General features: G+C 39.4%; 1 protein-coding gene across 1 annotated transcript in view; it reads right to left on the bottom strand.

Annotated features, from left to right (window-relative positions):
* Positions 1-23,320, bottom strand: part of Col4a6 (collagen, type IV, alpha 6) — a 354,614-nt gene that overhangs the window by 69,470 nt on the left and 261,824 nt on the right. Inside the window, exons 5-8 of the mRNA XM_005404677.2 lie at positions 18,367-18,501; positions 17,154-17,198; positions 3,023-3,139; positions 362-430 (exon numbers count right to left, since the gene is read on the bottom strand). Of these exons, the coding sequence (XP_005404734.1) occupies positions 362-430; positions 3,023-3,139; positions 17,154-17,198; positions 18,367-18,501 (366 nt within the window). The remainder of the gene's footprint in view (positions 1-361; positions 431-3,022; positions 3,140-17,153; positions 17,199-18,366; positions 18,502-23,320) is intronic.

Raw genomic sequence — 23,320 nt, 5'->3', positions numbered from 1 at the left:
TTAGTAATCACACACCCTTAATCCCAGCATCAGACACTTTCCATCCAGCCATCTCTGAAAAGTCTTGCCTATCACCTCATGAGACTTTGGGAGGACATCTGGACAAAACACATAACAAATACCCATGCAAAATATTTGCTCATTTCTCTTATTTTTGGTCTAGACACTACAAAGCGGATTTCTTTGCCAGTATATTTGCAAATACTTCTGTCAATATTACCACCACAAAAAGTTCTAGATCCTTTTAATTCCAGTTTAGTCTGTTCCTCAGAGACATAAATGCTAGTTCTGGAAATATTTTCATTGGGGGTAGGACCCAATCTGGGGAAACTACTCAGCTGTCTGCTTTAAAGGCTCTTACCTTCATTCCTGTAAAACTGTGTTGAGAAAGAATGGGTTCACCTTTTGAACCTTTCAGACCAGGGAGGCCCTGAATAAAATAGTAAGAGAAACTTGTGAATACATGCATACACATCGAGTTTTGTTAGTATTATGATCGGAACAGATAGAGAATGGAACAAGAACTTGAAATTATATGGCTTCTTCTAAGGCAATACTCACTATGCTAAGGGGCAAAGAAAATTCCCTGAACAAATGCAGTGTCTCAAAGTTGGAAGCTTATTCCTCCAGCCCCAACTAATGTCTGTAAAGTGGTTATAAAGTAGGAGATTTCAAATCTATTCAGAGCATTGGTCTAAACAACTGCATAAAATTCATAAGCCTAGATTTTACTGCTGTAGCTTGCACAGGTATAAGTCACGGTCAAGGCCTTTGTGTAGGACAAAGGTCAACAATTTTTTTTCTGCAAAGATCAAGACAGTAAATAATACAGGCATTACGGGTTATATCTAGAATATGTCCTATATTATCCTTACACTTTTTTTTCTTTTTCAGACAGGATCTTGCTTTGTAGTTCAGGCTAGCCTTAAATTCCCTTTGTAGCCCAGTCTGGCCTTGAACTCAGGGAGATATTCCTCCTTCAGCCTCTAGAGTGCTAAGATAACAGGCATGCAGCATCATGCCTGGCTCTTTACACTTTCTTTTAAAAATATCTTTAAATTGTAAAAACTGTCAACACGCAGGCCAATTGCCTTCGTGGATCAGTTTATAGGCACCGGGTCTAAGACAAACCTGTGAAACTACCTTCATCTTGTGCTTCTATCACACAACCTCAGCTTCAATACCTATGTAAGAGAGTGGTGTGTCCCACTGTTTACATGGAAAGCAATGTATATGATCCCAGTCTTTTAATCAGGTATCTTTTGCTATCTCGGTGGCAGATGTCCTCTTCGGGAAAATCGATGTTTGTACAATTAAGGGTGATCCAAGTTATATATAATGAGGATAGGTCTAAGCTTTGGGGACAAAACAGTTGATTGAAGGTTGGATTTCTTGAGTAGAAGGATTATTGGTGTAATAAAAGAATAATGTGATCCCAGATGCATAAACTAGTTTCTTTCCTAACACTGCCCATTCCCCTTATTGTTTTGGTCACTGTTATTTTCAAAAAAGCTGATTGAATAGAGATCCCTGGGTATTCAGCAGAGGGTAAGGTTCAGCTTAGTAAAATACATAGAAAGATCCTATTAAGGGTGAAGGTGAGGTTTAGGAATAAGATTAGGTTTCTACTCTTTTCCTTTGTCAAGGGGATTCTTATTACCTGAAGATATCTCTTCTCCTTTTTGAGGTAGCATTCCCTTGGCTTTTCTGTATCCCATTCTTACCACAGAAGTATTTTACTCCCTGGTCTGTTGCCATGGTAGTTTGAAAGCCTTTTGTGACTCACCAATAATTCCATGTTTAGAATATAACTCTTTCAACAGCACCCCTGGCTCTTTTGCTCTATATTAGTTTAGTCTTTAGATGTCAAGGTCCTGTACAACAATCTGGAGCTTGTGCTTTGCCTATTTGGATATCTCACTTTCTCAAGTGTACTTCCACACCCACAACCTGGTCACTAAAGGCAATGGTGCCGGTATTCCAGTGAAATGTCAATCAATTCATTTAGCTATGAAATCTGTATAATGGGTGGTGTGATTTCTAGTTAAACATTTCACATCTGAACCCTCGGTAACTTAGATTACTTTAAGTGAATTTAAGAATGGACTTGAGGGGGCTGGGGATTTAGCTCAGTGGCAAAGCGCCTGCCTGGCAAGCGCAAGGTCGTGAGTTCGGTTTCCGGTACCAGAGAAAAACCAAAAAAAAAAAAAAAAAAAAAAAAAAAAAAAAAAAGAATGGACTTGAAATGTGTCATTTTTCTCTTTCCAGATGCTTATAAAATCTGCCTTGCAAGGACATAATATCTACTACAGTCTTCTCCTGATACTTTAGACCCAAATAGCTAACCTTATCTAGATGAATGGAGTTAAATGAAGGTAGTGGAACTGACATTTAATAAATACCTTATCAACCTTATAATGAAAGTTATAATGAGAGGGGAACTCTGAGTGTGATATTTTCAAACCTCAACAACATTGGGCTAAATGATTTTTTGGTGTTGTATATGTGTGTGTGTGTAGCAGAGGAAGGCAGTAGCCTGTCCCGGTAGCATATCCCCAGTTGTGACATCTAGTGATACCAGTAATGACTGCCAAATGTACCCTGAAGAACAAAACCTGTTCTGGTTAAGAACCACTGGTATAAACCAAGGGTGTCATGCTTTTGGGTTCTTGTAAAGTATTTCTGATTCCATATACAGCTTTCAAGTATTTTGCAACATCATCTGATGTAGGAACATGTCATATAGCTCAAGTGTATATTTTGCTCTGAAATGTAATACACTTTTTTAACAATATTGCCAATTCCCAAAGCAGCATTTAAAAAAAAAGTAACCTGACATAGTGTCCTTTCCCCTTCTAATTGGTATTCTTTAGACTTTTACTGTTATGATGCTGTGAGCACAGATTACTGTGTTGGACAAGGGGCTTCAGAAGCTTAATGAAGTTTCAGAGCCACAGAAAGAGGGCACATTTAGAGGTTAGCAATGTCATTTGAATTAACATGCAAAGATCTGGCAACATACAGGTGGTCCAAGAATCCCAGGATAGCCATCATGGCCTGGAAATCCAACAGCTCCTTTAGTTCCATTATGACCATCCAGGCCAGGTAGACCTCTGGGACCTGGCTGTCCAGGGTAGCCCTGTTCAAATAGAAAAGGAAGGATGAAGTTAGCCACAAGACTGTCATTTAATCCAAAAAGCTCCACAATGAACAAAGTCAAGGATGCTGTTAAGCTCTGTCTCCATGTCCCCTCCCTTAACTCATCATATACAATCTCATAGTTTTCCTTTTATGCTCAAGTTTATGTCTCTAATCACAGTTCTAAGATATCCCTCCCAAAAGGACTGATACTTTAATAGGAGCCAAGCTGAAGCCAAGCTGAGCAAGAACAAAAAGAAGGGATACATTGGATGCTACAACTTCACATTCCCAAGGAACAAAATGGAGCTCAGCTGTGTACTGGCTGAGCTGCTACCAACAGGGAGTCATGCCACATTTGGGATTCCCTATAATAGACAGCCATGGGATGTCTGGCATGACTTTTTATATGGAAAACTTCACATGGGAACTGATGCTGGTTTTAGTCAACAGAGCAGAAGCAGCTCCCACAGCATCCCCTATCCTGAAAGCTTCTCGGTCAAAAATAAGCAAACCTTTCGCAAATCACACTTTCAATCTCAGTTTGTGACAATCACATGTCAACTTATTGCTTCTGTTATAGAACTGTTATCTTCTCTTTTTTATACTCAATACTGAGGCAGTTGTTTTGCTGGGAATAAGTAAACATTTTCATATAGGTTATATGAATTCAATAAATTTTCAGAGTTGGGCTTTCTTGGTATATATGTTTCCCTTTTGTAAAGAGTACAACTTTTTAAATTTATCAAAAGTCATTTGTGTGTTGGGCATTGAGAAGGAGACAACCTGAAATGTTTGAAATATGGGTGGATCAATGAAAGGTAGATTGTTACCTCTTCGTAAACACTTTTAAAAGCCAAGTATATATTTAATGATTCGAGAGAAATACGTCATGCATTCAAAAATGAACTTTTCAAATCATGAGTAGTCCTTTCTTATCCACAGAAATAAATAATTCCTAAGTTTTAAATTGCACATCACATGCCATCCTACTTGGTACCACCCAAGATGTAATCATCCTTTGTCCAAAATATCCACCCTGTATACAGTACCTTCTCATTAGTAACTTAGTAGCCACCTCAATTATCAGACCACTTCTCACAGTGGTATCATAATGCTTGTGTTCCGTAACCCTTATTTTACTTAATAATGACCCTAGAGTAAACAAGTAGGGATGCTGGCAATTCAGATGTGGCAAAGAGAATCTGTGAAATGCTTCCTTTAAGTTTTTTCCTAAAAGATAAATTTCCTAAAAGATAAATATTCTTAATTTAATATAGAAAGAAAAATTATCGCATGCTGAGGTTGCTAATATCTGTGCTGTTATTGTTTATATCTAGATGTCTCCCCAAAGCCTCATATGCTCATAGATGTGGCATTTCGGAGTTAATTGCTTCATGGGTGCATAATAACTATCAGTGGATTAGTGCACTGATGAGTTTATAGCTAAATGTGATGTTGCTAGGTGAAGACTGGTTGGTGGAGGTGAGTCACTGAGGGCTGTGGCCTAGAAGACTCTGTCTCCCTCTCTCATTCCTTTATCCCGCTCTGCTTCCTACTACCCTGCCATGGACTGTTTCATATCTGCCATGCCCCTCTGGCATGTCACCCTGCCTTGGACCCAGTTGACTGTGGACCAAAACTTCTAAAACTATGACCCCAAATAAATCTTTCCTGGAGACTTCCAGGGAGATAGTGGAGTGGTAAATAGCAGCAAATAAGTCTTTCTGAGATTCAGAATCTAGATACTAGAATGTAACAACTTTGGGAAGTAAAGAAAGAGGGAGGTGAATTCTTGGGACTCAGAAAAGACCTGCAGGGAGAATTGGAGACCACAGGGAAAGTGAAGAGACAGACTTCAATGCAAAAACAGAGGTAGCAAATTCCACTTTCTCCCTGACACACAGCTTGTGGCATGAGAAAAAAGGCTCAAATCTACAGAGATACAGTGAAGGCAGGTAAATCCAGAGGCCTTCAGGGAGAACCCAGAAGATAACCACAGGGTTGAAATCACAGAGAAATTCCTGTTTTCCTTTTTTCTTTATTCTTGATTTTGTTTTATCATGAGTGTGAAATTGTTTTTAGTTTTTTGTTTTGTTTAGTTGTTGTTTTTGTTTTTCCCTTCTTTCTTTCCCTCCTGTCTTCTTCACCAGTTTTGCAAAGCTTGGGGAAATCTTCCTCAGTCCTTTAGCCTTGCTTCTAATCTCTTTTTCTTCATTTACTTCTTTATATTTTTCCTCTTATCCTTCAAAATTTTTTTCCCTGAGGGTATAATTGCTCTATCGAGGGGATAACTGTATATAATTTTCTGATTTGGTTTAGATTTTGTCATATAACTATAACTCTTGTGCCTATGAATAAAGTTGACAAATTAGTAGGTACCACAGTTTGTCATTTTCTAGATTATGCATGATGTTATTGTTATTACTGATTGTACTACTTTAGTCAATGTGACATAGTTGTGATCAGTTGTTCTTCCTATAGGCCAATACTGAGATTGTGTAGGCATCATAAACAATACCATAGTCCAAAAAACTGGGTGCTAAGACAAATAAGCAGCAACTTCTCATTTCTGAAAAACTGAAGATGCAGTATCATGGGACACACTCAAAAACCAAAAGCCAGCTACAGCTAGAAGACATCTCTGAAAAATAAGCATTTCCTAAGGAAATCTTGATACTAGTAATAAAGCAAACTACCATGGGAAATTTAGAAGCATCAATGCAGACAACAAATTAAGAAGAAAAAGAAAATGAGAAGATAGGGAAGCAAGATGCAATCACAGACCTCCAGCTTGCCCAAGGCAAATACAGGAGCCATTGAGGTGAAAGAAGCCCAAAGCCACCCAAACAAACTTTCTGAAATGGTAGTAGAAGAAATAACAAAGTAGATAAATCAGTCTCTAGAAAAAACTAAACAGAAATAATTTTACAGATAACTAAGGAGATGATGACCATAAATGAAGGACAAATTCAGTGAATCTAGAGTAGATACAGATAAAAAAGAGGAACTTAGAAAAGTAATGGAAACCATGAATGCACAACATGTAAAAGAAATAGATTCCATAAAATAGATTCAGATAATTAATGGATATGAAAAATGAAATAAGCTCTAATACAGTTGTTATGGGGACCTCGATACCCCACTGTCACTGTTAGATCAACTAGACAAAAAATCAATAAAGAAAAGTCCAACACTCATTCATGGTGAAAACCCTACAGAAAATAGGAATAGATGGCTTTTACCTCAAGCTAATCAAAGCCATCTGTGATAAACCAACAGCTAACATCATACTAAATGGTCAAAAATTGAAAGCTTTCACTTTGAAGTCAGGAACAAGACAAGGATGTCCACTATCACCACTCCTATTCAATATAGTTCTTGAAATATTGGCTAGAGCAATCAGACAAGAGAGAGAAATAAAAGGAATAAGGATAGGAAAGGAAGAAGTGAAATTGTCATTATTTGCAGATGACCTGATTCTCTACATAGAAGACCCCAAAAACTCCACCAAAAGGCTCATGGATTTAATAACCAAATTCAGTAGTGTAGCTGGATACAAAGTTAACACCCGAAATCAACAGCATTCCTGTACACAAGTAACAAACAGACTGAGAGAGAAATTAGGGAAACCACACCTTTCACAGTAGCATCTAAAAAGATGAAATACTTAGGAATCAATCTAACAAAAGAAGTAAAAGATCTAGACAGTGAAAATTATAGTACTCTGAAAACAGAGATTGAAGAGGATATCAGAAAATGGAAAGATATTCCTTGATCATGGATAGAAAGAACCAATATTGTGAAAATGGCCATATTCCCAAAATTGTTGTACAGACTCAATGCAATCCCAATTAAAATACCATTAGTATACCTCACAGATTTAGAGAAAACATGCCTAAGGTTCATCTGGAACCAGAAGAGGCCTAGAATAGCAAAAGCAATCTTGGGAAACAAAAGAAAGGCAGGAAGTATCACAATTCCTGACTTAAAATTATATTACAAAGCTACTGTGATAAAATCAGCATGGTACTGGCACAAAAACAGACCTGAAGATCCATGGAACAGATTAGAAGATGCAGATACAACTACAGACACACTCAGTCACCTTATCTTCAACAAAGGGGCCAAACATATTCAATGGAAGAAAGATAGCCTCTTTAATAAATGGTGCTGGAAAAACTGGCTTTCAACATGCTGAAGACTAAAACTAGACCCATGTCTTTCACCATGCACTAAATTAAAGTCAAAATGGATCAAAGATCTAAATATTAAAACAGAAACACTAAATTTATTGGAAGAGAAAGTAGGTAAAAATCTTGATGACATTGGGTAGGCAGAGAATTCATGAACAGAAACCAAACTGCAACAGAAATACTTCAAAAAATCAACCACTGGGGTCTCATCTTATTGAAAAGTTTTTGCAGATCTAAAGAAATCACCAATAAAATGAAAAGAAAACCCACGAATTAGGAAAAAATTTTAGCCAACTGCCCCTCAGACAAAGGACTTCTATCTAGGACATATAAAGAATTAAAAAAATCAGGTCTCCCAAATTCAAAGACCCAAACCAAAAAATGGGCATCTGAGATGAATACACACTTCTCTAATGAAGAGATACTAATGGTGAATAAATACATGAAAAAATGTTCAACATCACTAGTCATTCACAAAATGCAAATTAAAACAACACTGAGATTCCATCTTACCCCAGAAAGAATGGCTATCATCAAGAAATCAACCAATGACAAATGCTGGAGAGGCTGTGGTGAGAAAGGAACCCTACTCTACTGCTGATGGGAGTGTATATTGGTGAAACCACTGTGGAAATCAATTTGGAGATTCCTCACAAAACTAGGATTAGAAACCCCCTTTAACCCAGTTATTCCCATTCTGGTTATTTTCCCAGAAGAATTAAAGACATCATACCACAGTGATATATATGCACCCATGTTTATAGCAGCATCATTTGTTATAGCTAAATCTTGGAAACAACCCAGATGCCCATCCACTGAGGAATGGATAAAAAAGTTGTGGTATTTCTACACAATGGAGTATTACTCAGCTAGTAAAAAGGATAAACTTGAAGCTTTTGTAGGTAAATGGATGCAACTAGAGACCATACTCATAAGTGAAATAAATCAGACCCACATATGTAAACATTATACTGTTTCCCTGGTGTAGGAACCTGAAAGTCTAGGTAAAACTCAAAACGTACAATAGATGACAGGATAGGGAAAGAAATTGCTCAAAGGAGGGAACGACTGGGATGAGCAAAAGAAGATAAAAGAAAGAAGGAAGGCAAAACATAAGTATATATATGAATAGCTGCAATGACTGTATTGCTGATGTCTGATGGTGTATTGAAATGAACAGTTAATGCTCACAATATTTTATGTTCTGATCGACTTTGCATGCTTGTGTCTGGTGGTCTGAGCAACTGATTTAAAGGTAACAAAATGCAATGGAATTACAATGGCAAACTCCTACCATCTTGTCTAGTGAAACTCTGTCTTATCTCTAAGGTTTTATCGAAGAATTATTTTCTTATTCTCTTTAACGCTTTGAGCAATCTTTCATTCTTACATCTGATAATCTGAGCAAGGTAGTTGAGGATAGCGATATGCAATGTAACAACAACTGTTGATTTGTATTAATTTGTCTTGAGACCCTGTATCACTTTGAATGTTCTTGCTTTAATTTGTTTATGTTTGTGATACTGGTATGCTGCTACTGTTCTATTTTTTTGTTTGTTTGTGTGTCATGTACTATTCTCTTTAAAATAAAAAAAAATGAAATATCAGAGCTGAACCAAACTTTTGAACAAATGGACTTAGTATATATTTACAGAGTGTTTCACCTAACAATAGAATTCATATTCTTCTCTTCTCAGCTTCACATGAGGCTTTCTCCAGTGTAGACCATATACTAGCTCATAGAACATGCTTAAGTAAACACAAAGGAATTTAAATTTTTCCATGCATATTATCAGATCATAGTGCGATGAAATTGGAACTGCTATTTGCACCAGAAAAACTGCATAAACACATGGTAATTAACACTCTCAGAACAACCAATTGGTCACAGATGAAATTAAAAAAGAAATTAGGCACTTTGTATGATTAAGCAATAATGCCAATACAAAATATTGGAACTTACAGTATGCAATGAAAGCAGTCCCATGAGGGAAATTTATAGAAGAGAATTTATTTATTTATTTTTTTTGGTACCAAGAATTGAACTCAGGACCTTGCGCTTGCCTGGCAGGTGCTTATGCTGCTGAGCTATATCACTGGCCTAGAAGAGAATTCACAATCAGAAAAATAGAGTGAGCTCAAATAAATAACCTAATGTTGAAACTCATGCTTCTAGAAAAAGAAGAGCTACTTAAACCCAAAGTGCATATATGGGAGGAAATTATAGATACCAGAGCATAAATTAATGCAATTGAGACTAAGAAAACAATAAAAAGAATTCATAAATCTAAGAGTTATTTCTTTCAAAGATTAAATAAATAGACAAACCCTTAGCCAGTTATTAAAATAAGGAAAGAAAAGACTCAAATCCATGCAGTTAGGAATAAAAAGGGTGAAATCACAAAAGATCCTGTAAAAGTCCCAAAGATCATCAATACCTACTTCAAGAACCTGTTCTCTAATAAGATGGAAAACACAGAATAAATGGACAGATTCCTAGATACATATGAACTACCAAAGCTGAATCAAGAAGATATAAAGTTTTAAAATAATCCAATATCAGTCAATGAAATTGAAGAAGTAATTAAAAAATTCCCAACAAAGAACAGCCCAGGTCTTGATGGATTCACTGTTGAATTCTACACGAACTTTATAGGAGTTTAATCTTCAAACATTTTAATGAAATTGAAAGAGAAACACTACTTCCAAAATCATTCCTCAAAGCAAGAATTACCCTTACACCAAAACCAGAGAAGGAGCCAACCAAAACAGAAATCTGCAGGCCAATCTCTTTAATGAACAAAGATGATAAATCCTCAGTAAAATACTGGCAAGCAGAATTCAGCAAGTTATCTAGAAGATTATACACCATGACCAAAGAGGATCGATCCTAGGGATGCAGGGATGGTTCAACATATGCAAAATTAATAAATGAAGTACACCACATTAACAAAACCAATGACAAAAACTGCATCCTCTCAGTAGATGCAGAAAAAGCATATTACAAAGCCCAACACACATTCTTGATGAAAACCCTATAGAAAATTGGAATAGAAGGTCTTCATCTCAATTTGGTAAAAGCTGTCTATGATAAACGAACAGCTCACATAATATTAAGTGTTCAGAAACTGAAAGCTTTTACTCTAAAATTAGGAACAAGACAAAGACACCATTGACACCCACTAACACCATTCCTATTCAGTATTGTTTTGAAAACATTAGCCAGAGCAATTAGATAAGAGAAAGACATAAAAGAAATAAGGGTTGGAAAGGGAGAAATTAAGTTATCATTATTTGAGGATGACATGATATTCTACACAGAAGATCCCAAAAACTTCACCAAGGGACTTCTAGATTTAACAATGAAATTTAGTAGCACAGCAGGATAAAAAGTCAGCAGTCAAAAATCAATAGTATTCCTGTACACAAATAACAAACTCATTGTGAATGAAATTAGGGAAACAACACCTTTCACAATAGCATCCAGAAAAATGAAATACTTAAGAATCAATCTAATAAAGGAAGTCAAAGACCTTTACATTGAAAACTATACTACTCTGAAAAAGGAGATCAAGGAGTACATCAAATAATGGAGAGATATCTCTTGTTCTTGTATAGACAGAAAAACCATTGTAAAAATATTCATACCTTCAAAATTGATATACAGATTGAATGCAATTCTGATCAAAATACCAAAAGCATACTTCATAGATGAAAATTGTAAAAATTCATTTGGATGCAGAAGAGACCTAGACTAGCAAAAACAGTTCTGGGCTACAAAGGCAAGGGAGGGGGCATCACATTCTCTGACTTGAAATTATACTACAAAGCTACCATGATAAAAACATCATGGTACTGGGAAAAAAAAAACCAAAAAACAGACCCAAGGATCAATGGAACAGATTAGAAGATGCAGAAACTACTCCAAATCTACTCAGGCACCTTATCTTTGACAAAAGGGCCAAACACCTTCACTGAATGAATGACAGCCTCTTTAATAAATAGTGCTAGGAAAACTTGTTTTCCAAATGCTGAGGATTTAAACCTAGACCCATGTCTTGCACCATGCACTAAACTAAAATCAAAATGTATCAAAGATCAAAATATTAAAACAGAAACACTAAATCTGCTGGAAGATAGACTAAGTGGAACTCTTTTTTTAAGTTAAGTTTTTTGGTACATTTTAGGTATACATAATGGTCACATGCATTATAGGGAATTTGTACCTGTACATGATATAACTTGATTCTTTTTTCCCATTCCTCTACCCTCCCTTCAATCCCTCTTCCCTTCCTTATTTACAAAAGCTTTATTTCCATTTTTCTATCTTTTCTCATCATTTTTTCTTTTCCCTTGCTTCCTCCCCCCAACTCTAATTCCCCTCTCGAAGGCATAGGTGTAAGAAGACTTTATGAACAAAACCATGATTGTGCAGGAAATATAAAAAAGAATCAACAACTGAGATCTTACTAAAAAGCTTCTGCACAGCAAAAGAAGCCACCATCAGAGTGATGAGATAACCCACAGAATGGGAAAATAATGTTTACCAGCTATTCCTTAGACAAAGTACTAATATCTAGAAAAAAATAAAGAACTGAAAAAATCAGACTCTCCAAATTTAAAGACACAATCCAAAAATGAGCATCTGAAATGAATGTATATTTCTCAGATGAAGTACAAGCAGCAAATAAATATGTGAGAAAATGTTCAACATCACTGGTAATTTGAGAAATGCAAATTAAAATAACATGAGATTCCATCTCACTCCAGAAACAATGGCTATCATGAAGAAACCACTAACAAATCCTGGGAAGGCTGTGATGAAAAAGGAACACTTCTCCATTGTTGATGGTAGTGTAAATTGGTACCACAAATATGGAAATCCTCATAGAGATTCCTCAAAAACCTAAAATTAGAAGTTCTGTTTGACCCAAATATTCCCCTTCTTAGTATCTTCCTAAAATACCTAAAGCATTATACTGCAACGATATATGCACACCCATGTTTATAGCAGCACAATTTGTAATAACTAAATCTTGGAAACTGTCTAGATGCCCATCAACAGATGGATGGATAAAGAAGATGTGATTTTTATATGAAATAGAGTACTACTCTGCCATAAAGGATGATAAACTTGAGACATTTTTGGGTCAGTGGATGCACCTTGAGACCATACTTTTAAGTGAAATAAATTGACACGTGTGTATAAATATCATATTGTTCCTCTTGTATGAGTCACCAAAAGTGTAAATAAAGATGAAGACAGATATTGAGGAGTAGGAAGAAAATGTTCAAATTGGAGTAAGAACAAGGGAGGGAAGAAGAGAATGGGAAGGAAGGGAGAGGTGAAAAAAGAGTATTGAAGGCAAAAAATTGAAAGAAAGGTTTTGTAAATAAGGAGGGGAGGAAGGATTTAAGGGAGAGGAGGGGAATAGAGTAAAAAAAGCAAAATCAAGATATATTATTTACAGATACAAATTCCCTATGATGAATGTGATCATTATGCATATCAAAAGTGTACCAGTAACATTAATTTAAGACAAAATAAACCTTTCTTTCTTTAAGTTGTGGGCATCAGGTATTGTGTCTCAGCATCAAGAAAGTAACTAAGACATATGGTAACAATAAATCTTCTTTGAAATTGTGAAGAAAGAGGAAATTTGTACTAGTTTGACAGTAACACCTTAAACTGCAAAAGTTATGACACGATGCATGAGAAGTGCTCCTTTAAGACAGAAAAGGCATTATATTATAGTTCTATAAATTATATGCATGGTTTCTGGCACCTATTGGGGCTCTTGACATGTATTCCCCATCAATAAGGAGGAGTACTGAGTTAGAGGAAATAATCTTTTGCAAAAGCTTTAGAAAATGCTCCATAGAGTTCTATTTAATTTTTTTGTTATTACAGTTGTAGGAAGTAGACAGACTGTTAATACAAATGTGTGAGTCTAGGCTACTGGACTCATGGAATATTAAATCCAGAGGAACTGTCAGAATCTGTCTTTGCAATAAATTTCATACAATCCGTGCCTCTGCAAACCCAGGAGATGATTTTTAGTTATACTGTGGAAACGGATGCGGCCTATTTGAGTCATCATCTTTATGTCCAACTGGGACAGTTATTCTTCTTTGCCCTGAAGATCTCCAGGTTTGTGTCCTTGGTGGCTGGCCTCTATCAACAGTACCAATCAGACTCCCTTGCCCTCTGTCTCCCAGTTGTATTAGGGTACAGTCTGGAGACTGGAGCACGAGAAAGAGTACATCTTATTTATTTCATCCAAGGATTGTCTCCTTCTCTATATTTCTTGGTAATAACTGAGTTTCTCTACAGGCTTAGCTCCTACTAGACAGCAGCTATTCTACACCTCCAAATTTCACTGTGTTGTAGTATTATGATTCTATATTTTAACCTTTGAAGTACCCACTGTTGTTCCCCTTAATTCTGCTCATAGTCTCTACATTTACTCTTCATTCAACCTATTCAGTTACTCTTTGGATGTAGTACTTGTGTCCTATTGGGATCCTAACCAGCACTCTAAAATATCCCAGGCAAACTTCCTGGGTGATGTTTGTCTCTGAGCTGGTAGCAGGAATAAGTTAAGGCAAGGCAAGCGGCAGACTCACTGCCAAGGGTTTTCCTTACTCCTAAGATTTTGCTTCAGATAGACACCAAGATCTTTGCATAGATTCTTACATTTTTGTCTCTACATTTTGAAATTTGGGCTCAATCCTTCTCTAGTTTTTTCACCGAAATTTTTGATATCTCCTACCTAGGATGCCAAGGATATCTGTTTACTCTTCCATTCTTTGGAATTAGCCTCTAACTTAGACCTGTCAACTGTTTCTCATCCAGCTGATATGATGGAATGGTGGATAATGCATATTTTGAGCCAGTTCTATTTGTGTTCCAGCTCCAGCTTTGCCATTGCCAAGCTGCAACCTCAATTCCCTCACCTGTAAAATGGTGATGAATAATGCCTTTCTAGGGTTGCCATCAACATTAAAAATGAATAACTCCTACATCATTGGGAAATAGTCAAAATCAAAAGAGATTAGATTTGCTAAGTAGGAGCTCAATAAATGGGAAATCATTTTTTCTCCCAGGCAAGTCTTCTCAATTTTCAGTACCACAAAATATCTGATATTTTTCCCCTTTGTATAATGAATTATTTTACATATGTGTATACCACATTTTCAAGAGAGTGTAGCTCTTTGAGGGAGAAAACCAAGTTTCTACATAGCAACCAGAGAATGAGCATTCAGACCAGCAGGATCTGCTGTCTTCTAGAAAAGCAGTGTTCCCCAGAACCTACTTGTAAAGGAAAAGATTCAATTTGATGAATAGTTTGTGTCCACTTTGAAGATATACATCTAGTGTGCTCATTTACTAGTCTAAGCAAGGAAATGTTTGATACTGAGTCCATGGGAAAAGATAAACATAAATCACAAAGAACAACTTGAAAACTTCTGCCCCCAACTTATTTGAACTGAAAACATTTGATAAACATACGTATCTTGTGGGTGCCAACAGGTCCAACTCACAACTGGGATATCATTAAAGAAACAACCCCATTGTCAATATTCTATGCTGTTCTGGCCCTGAATATCTTAATGTATGCTTGCTTGTTCCCTTTCTCCACTTGTTGCTGTGCCTCTCAGTGCAAAGACTTAGATTGTTATAGAATGACTACTCATTCACTTGTGCTGAAATTGTCTACATTAAGCAAAAGTGGAGTTTGGGGACCCAAACCAATGGCACATATGTTAACAATCAGCCAATATTAACAGGAAAACCATATCCATGTGGTGGTTCAGCTTAGCCAGATATGTTGGAGAAGCTGCTTCAGAAAAATTGCTTAAAACTTGTTGCTGAAAACTGAACAAAATATGTAATGTGTGCCTATCATGATTGTGTTTTCCTGAGTGAGAGAATGCTGCCAGTGTGAGAACTGCAGCTTCTATAGGCCCCATAGTTTGAAGTCCATCCTTGAAATCTTTTTAGATTTCCTATTATATGTTGAACTCAGACTTGGGCCTCTGGTGTCTCTGGGAGGAGCAGAAGACATAATCTGTTCTCTCAAGGAACCAGATAGGCTATCATATGAGATAATAAACAAACACCACGGGGCTCTATGAAATGAGGATATACAGGACCTGAGATAGACTCAAAGGACTCCTAGATTCTTAGAGAAGGAAGAGGTAGATAAGCATTCAGTGGGAGGTACTCAGTACCTACTGCTTGATTAGCTGGAACAGAGGGAAAGAATAAGGGAGAAGGATTTCACGTAATACTGAGGCTTGGAGTCTGAAGACAGGGCAGTCAAAAGTCAAAGAGAACACATAAAATGTTACGTTAGAGGAAGGGCCGGGGGTAGGGGTGTCTACTGGGAGCAGCAAGCTCATTTGGAGGAGTCAGGACAGGCAGCTAAACTTTCTCTCCACAGAGATGAAGCTCCAAAGAGAAGTGATCAGTTTCTGCAAGCTCTAGGGCTGTCTTGGCTACAAGTTGAGGGCAGCGAAGCCCAGCTGGATTGTGGTGCAGACTGTGGTGTGGAATGCAGTAGGGGGTTCAAGTTTAGATTTAGCAACAACCACTGATCTCATAGTATTTACTTCCTTCCAGCTCCCATTAAAAAGAGACTGCAGGAGGTAGGATATTAACACTGCAAGCTCTAAGTCCCCGATTCATCTCTGGTAAGGTCAGGATAAATGGCAGAAACTGCCTCTAGTTTGCTAGTTTCTCTCACCCCCTGGCTCTTAGAAGAGTGTTGGCACATAGTAGGTGCTCAAGAAATATCTATAGATTGGCACAAGAGATTAGAACTCTCTTCCTTTACACTAGCTATGTAGCATAACACAAGAAGACTTGATGTCTAGGGCTTCCCAAACTGCTTTGATAAGAGGCAGAAGAAACTCTTAGAAGTTATAAGAATAAAGGCAGGTTCGAGGGCGTTCCTCAGATGGATGAGCTGCACTTTTCCCTCTTCTATATATTGATCTTCCTTACAAGAGTGTGGTTCTCCTTCAACAAGATAGAAAACACAGTGACAAACACAGTGAACTATAGCTATAGATTAAATATAGAGAAAAGTGGCAAAGGACAGAGCTAAAAAGTGATAGTAAGTTTCACATATAGTAAACGTTGGTGAAAGGCCACAGTGGAAGCTCCAGCAGTGGGCTTAGTTGGAGGATGATACCATAGTGGAGAAGCTAAGGGATTAGACTGGATGAAATGGGAAAAGGGGTATCTGCAGGCTCCACATCCCCACTCATCTCCAGCAGAGCAGAGGTCCTCAGGACGAGTGGAAGAGGCTGCTTCTAAGTGATCATTGGACTGGTCACTTGGTAAAAACTAAAGGGAAATTCACTCTGAAATGATATAAGGCTGAGAGAACAAAGTACTGAAACAAAATGTTATCATGAAGGACTTTTCTATCTAATTGTGTGCATCTTAATTTTTGTATAATGAATATTTCTATGAATTTATGTGGTGATTTTTCTAAACCTTAGAACCAGTCCCTCATCTCCAGTCAAAGAGCCCCTCAACGCATAAGATCGAATTAATTTGGCTAAGATATTAATGGTTGCTTATGTATGCACGTGGTTCTCCACCTCACAACCATTTGACTTAGGCTGCCAGTACCCGAGTCCAAGGGTAACCATGTGACTACTGCCCTTCAAACCACACCACACATGTCTCACTACTTGACCTCCAGCATGCTTGCGTGAGACAGGATGTCACCAAGGCCCAAGTGCCTGGGCTATTAGGCAGGCCCTACAGCGTGATATTAAAAATGCTTCTGTGAATACACTCACCGGAATGCCATTGATGCCAAGAAAGCCGGGAACTCCCATGGGGCCCTAAAAAGAATAGGAAGAAGAGTGTAAGACACATCTAGTTGGTGGTTGTTAGATTTGTCAGCTTATGTGATTCAAAAACCTAAGTTGTTAAGAAGTGTTTTGTAGTCCACTCCCACTGTGCTGCCTTGCTCCCTACTCCATCTCCAAGACATCATTTGCTTCTCCCCAGGGCCTTGGACATATCTATGAACTGAGAACAGTTCTTAGGCAGTACAGTGTAAGTCCTAAAATTAAGGCTCAGTATCACATTGACATTTGGAGAAAACTAGGAGGACTATAAATAGCCTTGCCATACGTTCTCTCCCCACTCTGCTCCTTTAGATAAGATCCTTGAGCCAAACAACTCTCCTTACCAAATGGAATGGGAGCAGTTCTTGCTTATCCTGGAATAGCTGTTTTAGTTCCCTGCTAGAACACTGGATTATTCACAAAGCCGGATCACATCTACCTTCAGGAACCACAGGCACTCTAACCTCTTGATACTATAAAGTGTACCTCCCATAGCCTCTTAATTCACTCTGTTCCCGAGTGCAACCTCTGTGTGACCTTACACGTGTACAGTGCCCTCCTTCCCTGAACTGTGAGCATAAACTGTGACTAATATCCTACTAGCAGCTTCGTCTGTCCAGTCTCAGGGGTTGTGTGATAGTGGGTCACCCCTAGTCTCCTAGAATGAGAATCCCTTCTTCACTAATAAAGTTAACAAGTGGTTAAAATGGGCAGGGAATGTGAACTGAGCTGCTGAATTCAGTTGGCTAGCCACCATGCCATTGTCACTCTCCTTTCTTGCAGCTTTTTCCTTATATTTGTGGCCCAGATTGCTTGTAAGCACTCTGACCTCTTGTTTCCCAGTCTCTCTTCTTGGATTCTTAATGTCTACTGCTCAGCTGACTGCAGTTCTGAGTCATGCCTGGTTCAAAGACACATGACTTCTCACCACAGGGAGCCTACTTATCCTGAAAGTAGTTAATACATTTATTCTAAAGTTTGCTTGCTGTGAAAGTCTCTTGAGAAATGGAGATTATCTCTTACCAGAGTAGGTAGCATCGTACCAAAATATTCAGGGACAATATTGTTTTCATAAATAAGCAGAATTGAGATCGACAGCTTTTGACTTTCGTACCTGCACCCACGCACTACAGAGAAAGCAAGCTTTTGATGATCTCACCTTGTCTCCTTTCGGTCCATATGGACCCAGAGGACCTGGGAAACCATTTCGTCCTTTCAGCCCTGATAAGCCAGTAGTTCCAACAGGTCCTTCAGGACCAGTGGGACCTTGAATTCCAATTGGTCCAGGTCTCCCCTAAACAAAAGAGTATAATTAGTCAATAGAGGATTTAACATCAACCCTTCCCATTTTCCCATGCACAAACAACACCGTCACCACTGCACTAAATAATTTTGGCTTAGAGATCTGTGAGGCATGCCAAAGTTCCAGACATGTATCAGAAAAGCTATTTTAGGGATCGCTAAGCTTATTTGGGTAGAACACATTTCATAAGCACATTTAATAAGATTCATGTGCACCAAGACCGTTCAACTTTGTACTTCTTAGATTAGCTATTCAGGCTGGACAATACTGTCCTCTTCTAAGTTAATACCAGGTCATTCATCAGATTGTCAAAGTAGTAAAAGAACAGAACGCTGGAGAACATCGTGGCGTCTTATAACTCCAAATGGCCAACCGCACGCTTGCAGTGAAGGGTGGAAATGACTGTGCCTAAAGAATGCGGCCACAGGGGGCCAGAGAGGGGAGAACCCATGAGCTGATCGACTTGTCAGAATTCATCTGTGCTGGCTGATCGAGGGACTCCATCACTGCATCTGGCAACACACAGGGAACACACACACACACACACACACACACTCGTGTACACACACTAATTGTTTACTCGATATTCCTTCCTATTTACCACCCACCCCACTTGTATAGTTGAATGTGTGAAATGCAAGGAGCCTGAGAAATCTCTTTAAATATCAGTTATGTTAGTAAGAGGGAGCAGCCTGGGGATTTTTGAAGGCCCTGGATATAAAATGTCTGTAACAATTAAGTCTGAGAGTTCAGGCTGACATTTTAAAGCAGACTGAGGCTGAGAATTAACCTCAGTGGGTGAAACACAGGCAGGCCGGACTGTCATTTAGAACAAATCCCAGTAGGGGCTGAATTTTCTTGGCAGAAAAATGAAAACCATTAGTAACGTACATTACCTCTCAGAGAACACAACACCATATGAGAGAGAAAGCCTATTTTCATAAATGCTTCCCATTTCCACCTCCTGGCCTCTTTACTGACGGTCTGTAATTGCCTACAAATCTGTGAAAAACGCCCATTAAACATGCCCTTTACTATTCACTTCAAGGTTTACTTTTTAAGGGGTGAAAACAGGACAGACGCCTTACACAGTGGTTACAGTTGTGCATTAGAGATGCAAGTGGCCACTAGTTGTGCTGGTCTTTAGGAGTACAATTTTCAGTGAAAAGTCAAGTTTACGAAAACCTAAGGACTCTTGCAAAGAAGTAAAAGACATTCTTCCCTTGATGTCTGCAAATAGTGCGAGGCTGCAAACTGTTAAACAGACTTCCTTCTGTGAATGATGGGGGCAAATGGGGGGGGGAAGCACTCAGCTTGCAGACTGCTATCTCTCACTGTTGGAATTTTGTTTGCAGCACCCTGGTTACTTACTGTGCTTCTACTGTAAAGGAAATCAGTATGTGTATGTATAGGTGTAGCATGTGTATGTGTGTACGTGTGCATAGACTAAAGAGAAAAAGAGCAGTACCTTCAGAAAGGGTCCTGTTGAGGATAAATGAAGAAGTCAAAAACTGCGGGCCTGCTTTTGAAGACTGATGTACAAGCCATAACCACCAGTACAAATCTGGAACAGTAGCACTGCAAGAATACAGAGGCAGGGCTGGCCATGGAGGTCTACAGAATGTTTACACTGGACCTATGGTGGGGGAGTCATGGGCCACCCTGGGAAGGCTGAGTGAGCCCCAGGTGAAGTGGGCATAGGAAGCTAGGCAGGAAGTTGAAGAACTGATGTGTAGGTCTAGAAAACGAGCTGGGAGGAAAGCAGTATTGAGGGCTAAAAGCCATCAAGAACCATTCAGGAGAACACGTATGTTTCAGCACGAGGCCAGGGCAGTGCGCCTCAGACTGGAGCAGGGGAGGCAGAGAAGGAGCAGCTGCTGGGGAGGACAGCATTGTTTGGTGGGAGGACAGGGGCAAGATGGGTCTGCCGAGGTGATACTACTAGGAGAGAAGGCTCAGTTGGGGCATTGAATGCTTAACCCAAATTGGAGCCCTGAAAAGAGCCTTCCCACATCAAGAGAGGGGAGAAGTAAAGCGTGCTAAACCACTGAGCAGCTACTGGGAAAGTGGGCTGTGAGGTGGTCTAATTCCCATCTTGCTCACCCCGCTAGAGGAACTTGAGCAGGGCCCAACGTGGGCACATGGGGTGACACATTCCACCTCTGTTTCCTTGCCTTTGTGAGCACAAACTCAGCGGCAAATATCAGCAAGGGAATGTAGGCATGAAGTGATTCTAAGACTGGACTCAACAGGAACTCTGATTTCACCCAGCAAAGGCCTGCTTCCTTTCCTTGGGCTGGGTGGGCATACTCAATTTGCTGTTTCTGTCCCACCCAGAAAACTGAAAGTAAGTCTCTTAAAGAATTCATGAATTTAAAAAATCAACTCCTTTTCCACAGGCGGTATTTACAAAGGTTCCCCTCAAAGAAATACGGAGTTTTGGGGCTGGGTCCAGGTGTTTAGGCTGGTGACCACGTCAGTCAGTACCTCTCAGACTGGCTTCAGGGCAGAAGCAGGGAATATGGGACGTCTTGAGGCTTCAGGGGGTGCTGCTAGTCTTGAACTGCCTTGTCATCATAGTTCCAGGGCCTTCTAAACTTGCATTTAGAGGATATGAGACGAGGATCCTCCCCATCCACTGACATCCTTTCATACTGTGGTCCAGAGTACTACAGGGAAGCCATGAAAAAGAAAATGGAGATATTTGTTTTGTGGGTTGCTTGGTCAGATATATGTCTATGTGCTTACTTTGTGCTTATAGCCACATGGTCATTTTCCTCATCTCTAGTACGCAGGGTTTCTTTCTCAGTACCCCCTGTACTGATGAAGCTTAGTACTAGCCTAAATCAGGGAACTGGGTTTTTTCTTCTGGAGACTCTATTGGTGACACTTTTCATAATCCCCAGCAGAGGGCAGTGTAAGAACATAGTAGTCACAGGTAAACAGGTGGGTGGGTGGGCCTCTCCCACTACAGAGAAAAAGAAATCAAATCAGTGTCAGAGAAGTCACAGAATGTTCGAGCATGAAAGGCTCTTAGAGACCATTCAATCCAGGATTTATTTTATACATAGGCGGAGGAGGCTGAAAGAAAAGGAAGGACTTGTTTAGGTCACATAGCTGGTAGAAACGGCGTGGGACTCAAACCAGACTGTCTGCTACCCATGAGTGCTCTTACACTGCTTGCCAGTGGCAGATGTCCAAAGGGGGTCCTTGAGGCTTCCCACGCGGACCTACCCCTGGGACTTTCCCTATCAGTAGGCTGCAGCAGCCAGATGCTCACACGTCATTTCTCTCTTCCTAGCCCTGATCATTTCACAGAACTAATCCAAAGCACCATCACCGTTTGGACTGCCAGCAGAATTTCAATAGGCTTGGAGCACTGCCCTGCCCTGATACATATCATTTATTTTGGCAAACGGACCCAGACAGGGCAGAAGCGACTCCTCCGCGTCTCTCCAATAAGCTTCCCTACCTCCATCTGCTCGGGATTTTAAAAGTGCACATCAAGGTCTAATTCTCAAGGGAAAGGGTTACACGTTGTGTTTAAGGCCAGGGACTACAAGTTCACAGCTGCGGCCCGGGCTGGCTGCCTCCTGCTGACTACAGTGGTCTGGGGTCAATGTGGCGTTTAAGGTCACCTTTAATCAGATCTAGACATTTGGGTAATAGACACGGAAGCAGAGTTTTCCATGAAGAACAGACATATGCAGAAATGGCATCGAAAAATCTTAAGCCCATGTACCCCAGACTAGTAGGGCTGTGCAACTAATGAAGGGGGCCAACTTTTCACAGCCCATTTCCTTGCTGTCATTTATTCCTTTTCAGTATTCTCCTCCTATAGAATTAAAATGTGTTCCTAAGAGCCTGAAATTCATTCCCATTGAGGAATAAATGCCTCTTAACATCTTAGAGCTTTACTTTCCCTAAGGGAATTTGTAGTTTAATGGTAAGCAAAGCGTTAAGTTAGGGGATGCATATATTTATGCAGCAGGAAGGGAAGACGCTTGTGCATAGGTCTTCTTAAGAACCCAGTTGTTATTTCACAAGGTGAGACAGCACCGATAGGTAGACCTGGAGTCCAGTCTCCTTACTGTCATTTAAGAGCTATATGTTTGGGCAACTGACTTATCCATTCTGAGCCTCAAGGGCGTGGGTGCAACAATAACTCTTGTGTAGTATTACTGTGAGCCTTTAAAAAAGTGAATGAATGTAAAATACTTGACAGATGAGACAAAAATATAAGTTCCTTTTCCCTGATGGTATAACTTCTGGTCAAATGGAGAAATTAGGATTGGCTACTATGTTCCTTCCCCTAAATTTACGTGAGAGACACACATACATGATCAAGGAACCAACCCTCTTTGGGGCAGAGACGTGGCTGGGAATGAAAAAGCAAGTATGCTGGCAACGCACAGCTGTGATAACACTGCCCTTTTATTCAGAGATGGTGCCCAGGTATCCTGGACACTTGGTTTCTCAGTGTCCAGTCATTCTCTTAAAGGGACCTTGTCTGCATGATGATGACTCCTAAAATCTGAACCGTTAGCCCAGATTTCTCTCCTGAGTGTGCCAGGTCCTTGTAGCCCATGGTTTATCAGATCTATCTACCTGGATGGTCCAACTCCAACTCAATGTAACCCAAACTGAACTCACTGTCATCTCATAATCCCTTCCTCAACTCAGCCCCTTTCTCCTGAGTTAATCAATGGGGCCATCCATGAAGGTGATCAAGTCAGAGACCCAGGGGTCTTCCTTTTGTCTCATCTTTCATCTCCCCTCCATTAGCAAAGCCTGTCAATTTCAACTCCAA

Source organism: Chinchilla lanigera, unplaced genomic scaffold (genome assembly GCF_000276665.1).
Source record: "Chinchilla lanigera isolate Chin_1 unplaced genomic scaffold, ChiLan1.0 scaffold00089, whole genome shotgun sequence".
In the NCBI taxonomy this organism is placed as follows: Eukaryota; Metazoa; Chordata; class Mammalia; order Rodentia; family Chinchillidae; genus Chinchilla; species Chinchilla lanigera.
Note: the sequence above shows the minus strand (reverse complement) of the source record. Positions and strands in the feature narration are given on the sequence as shown.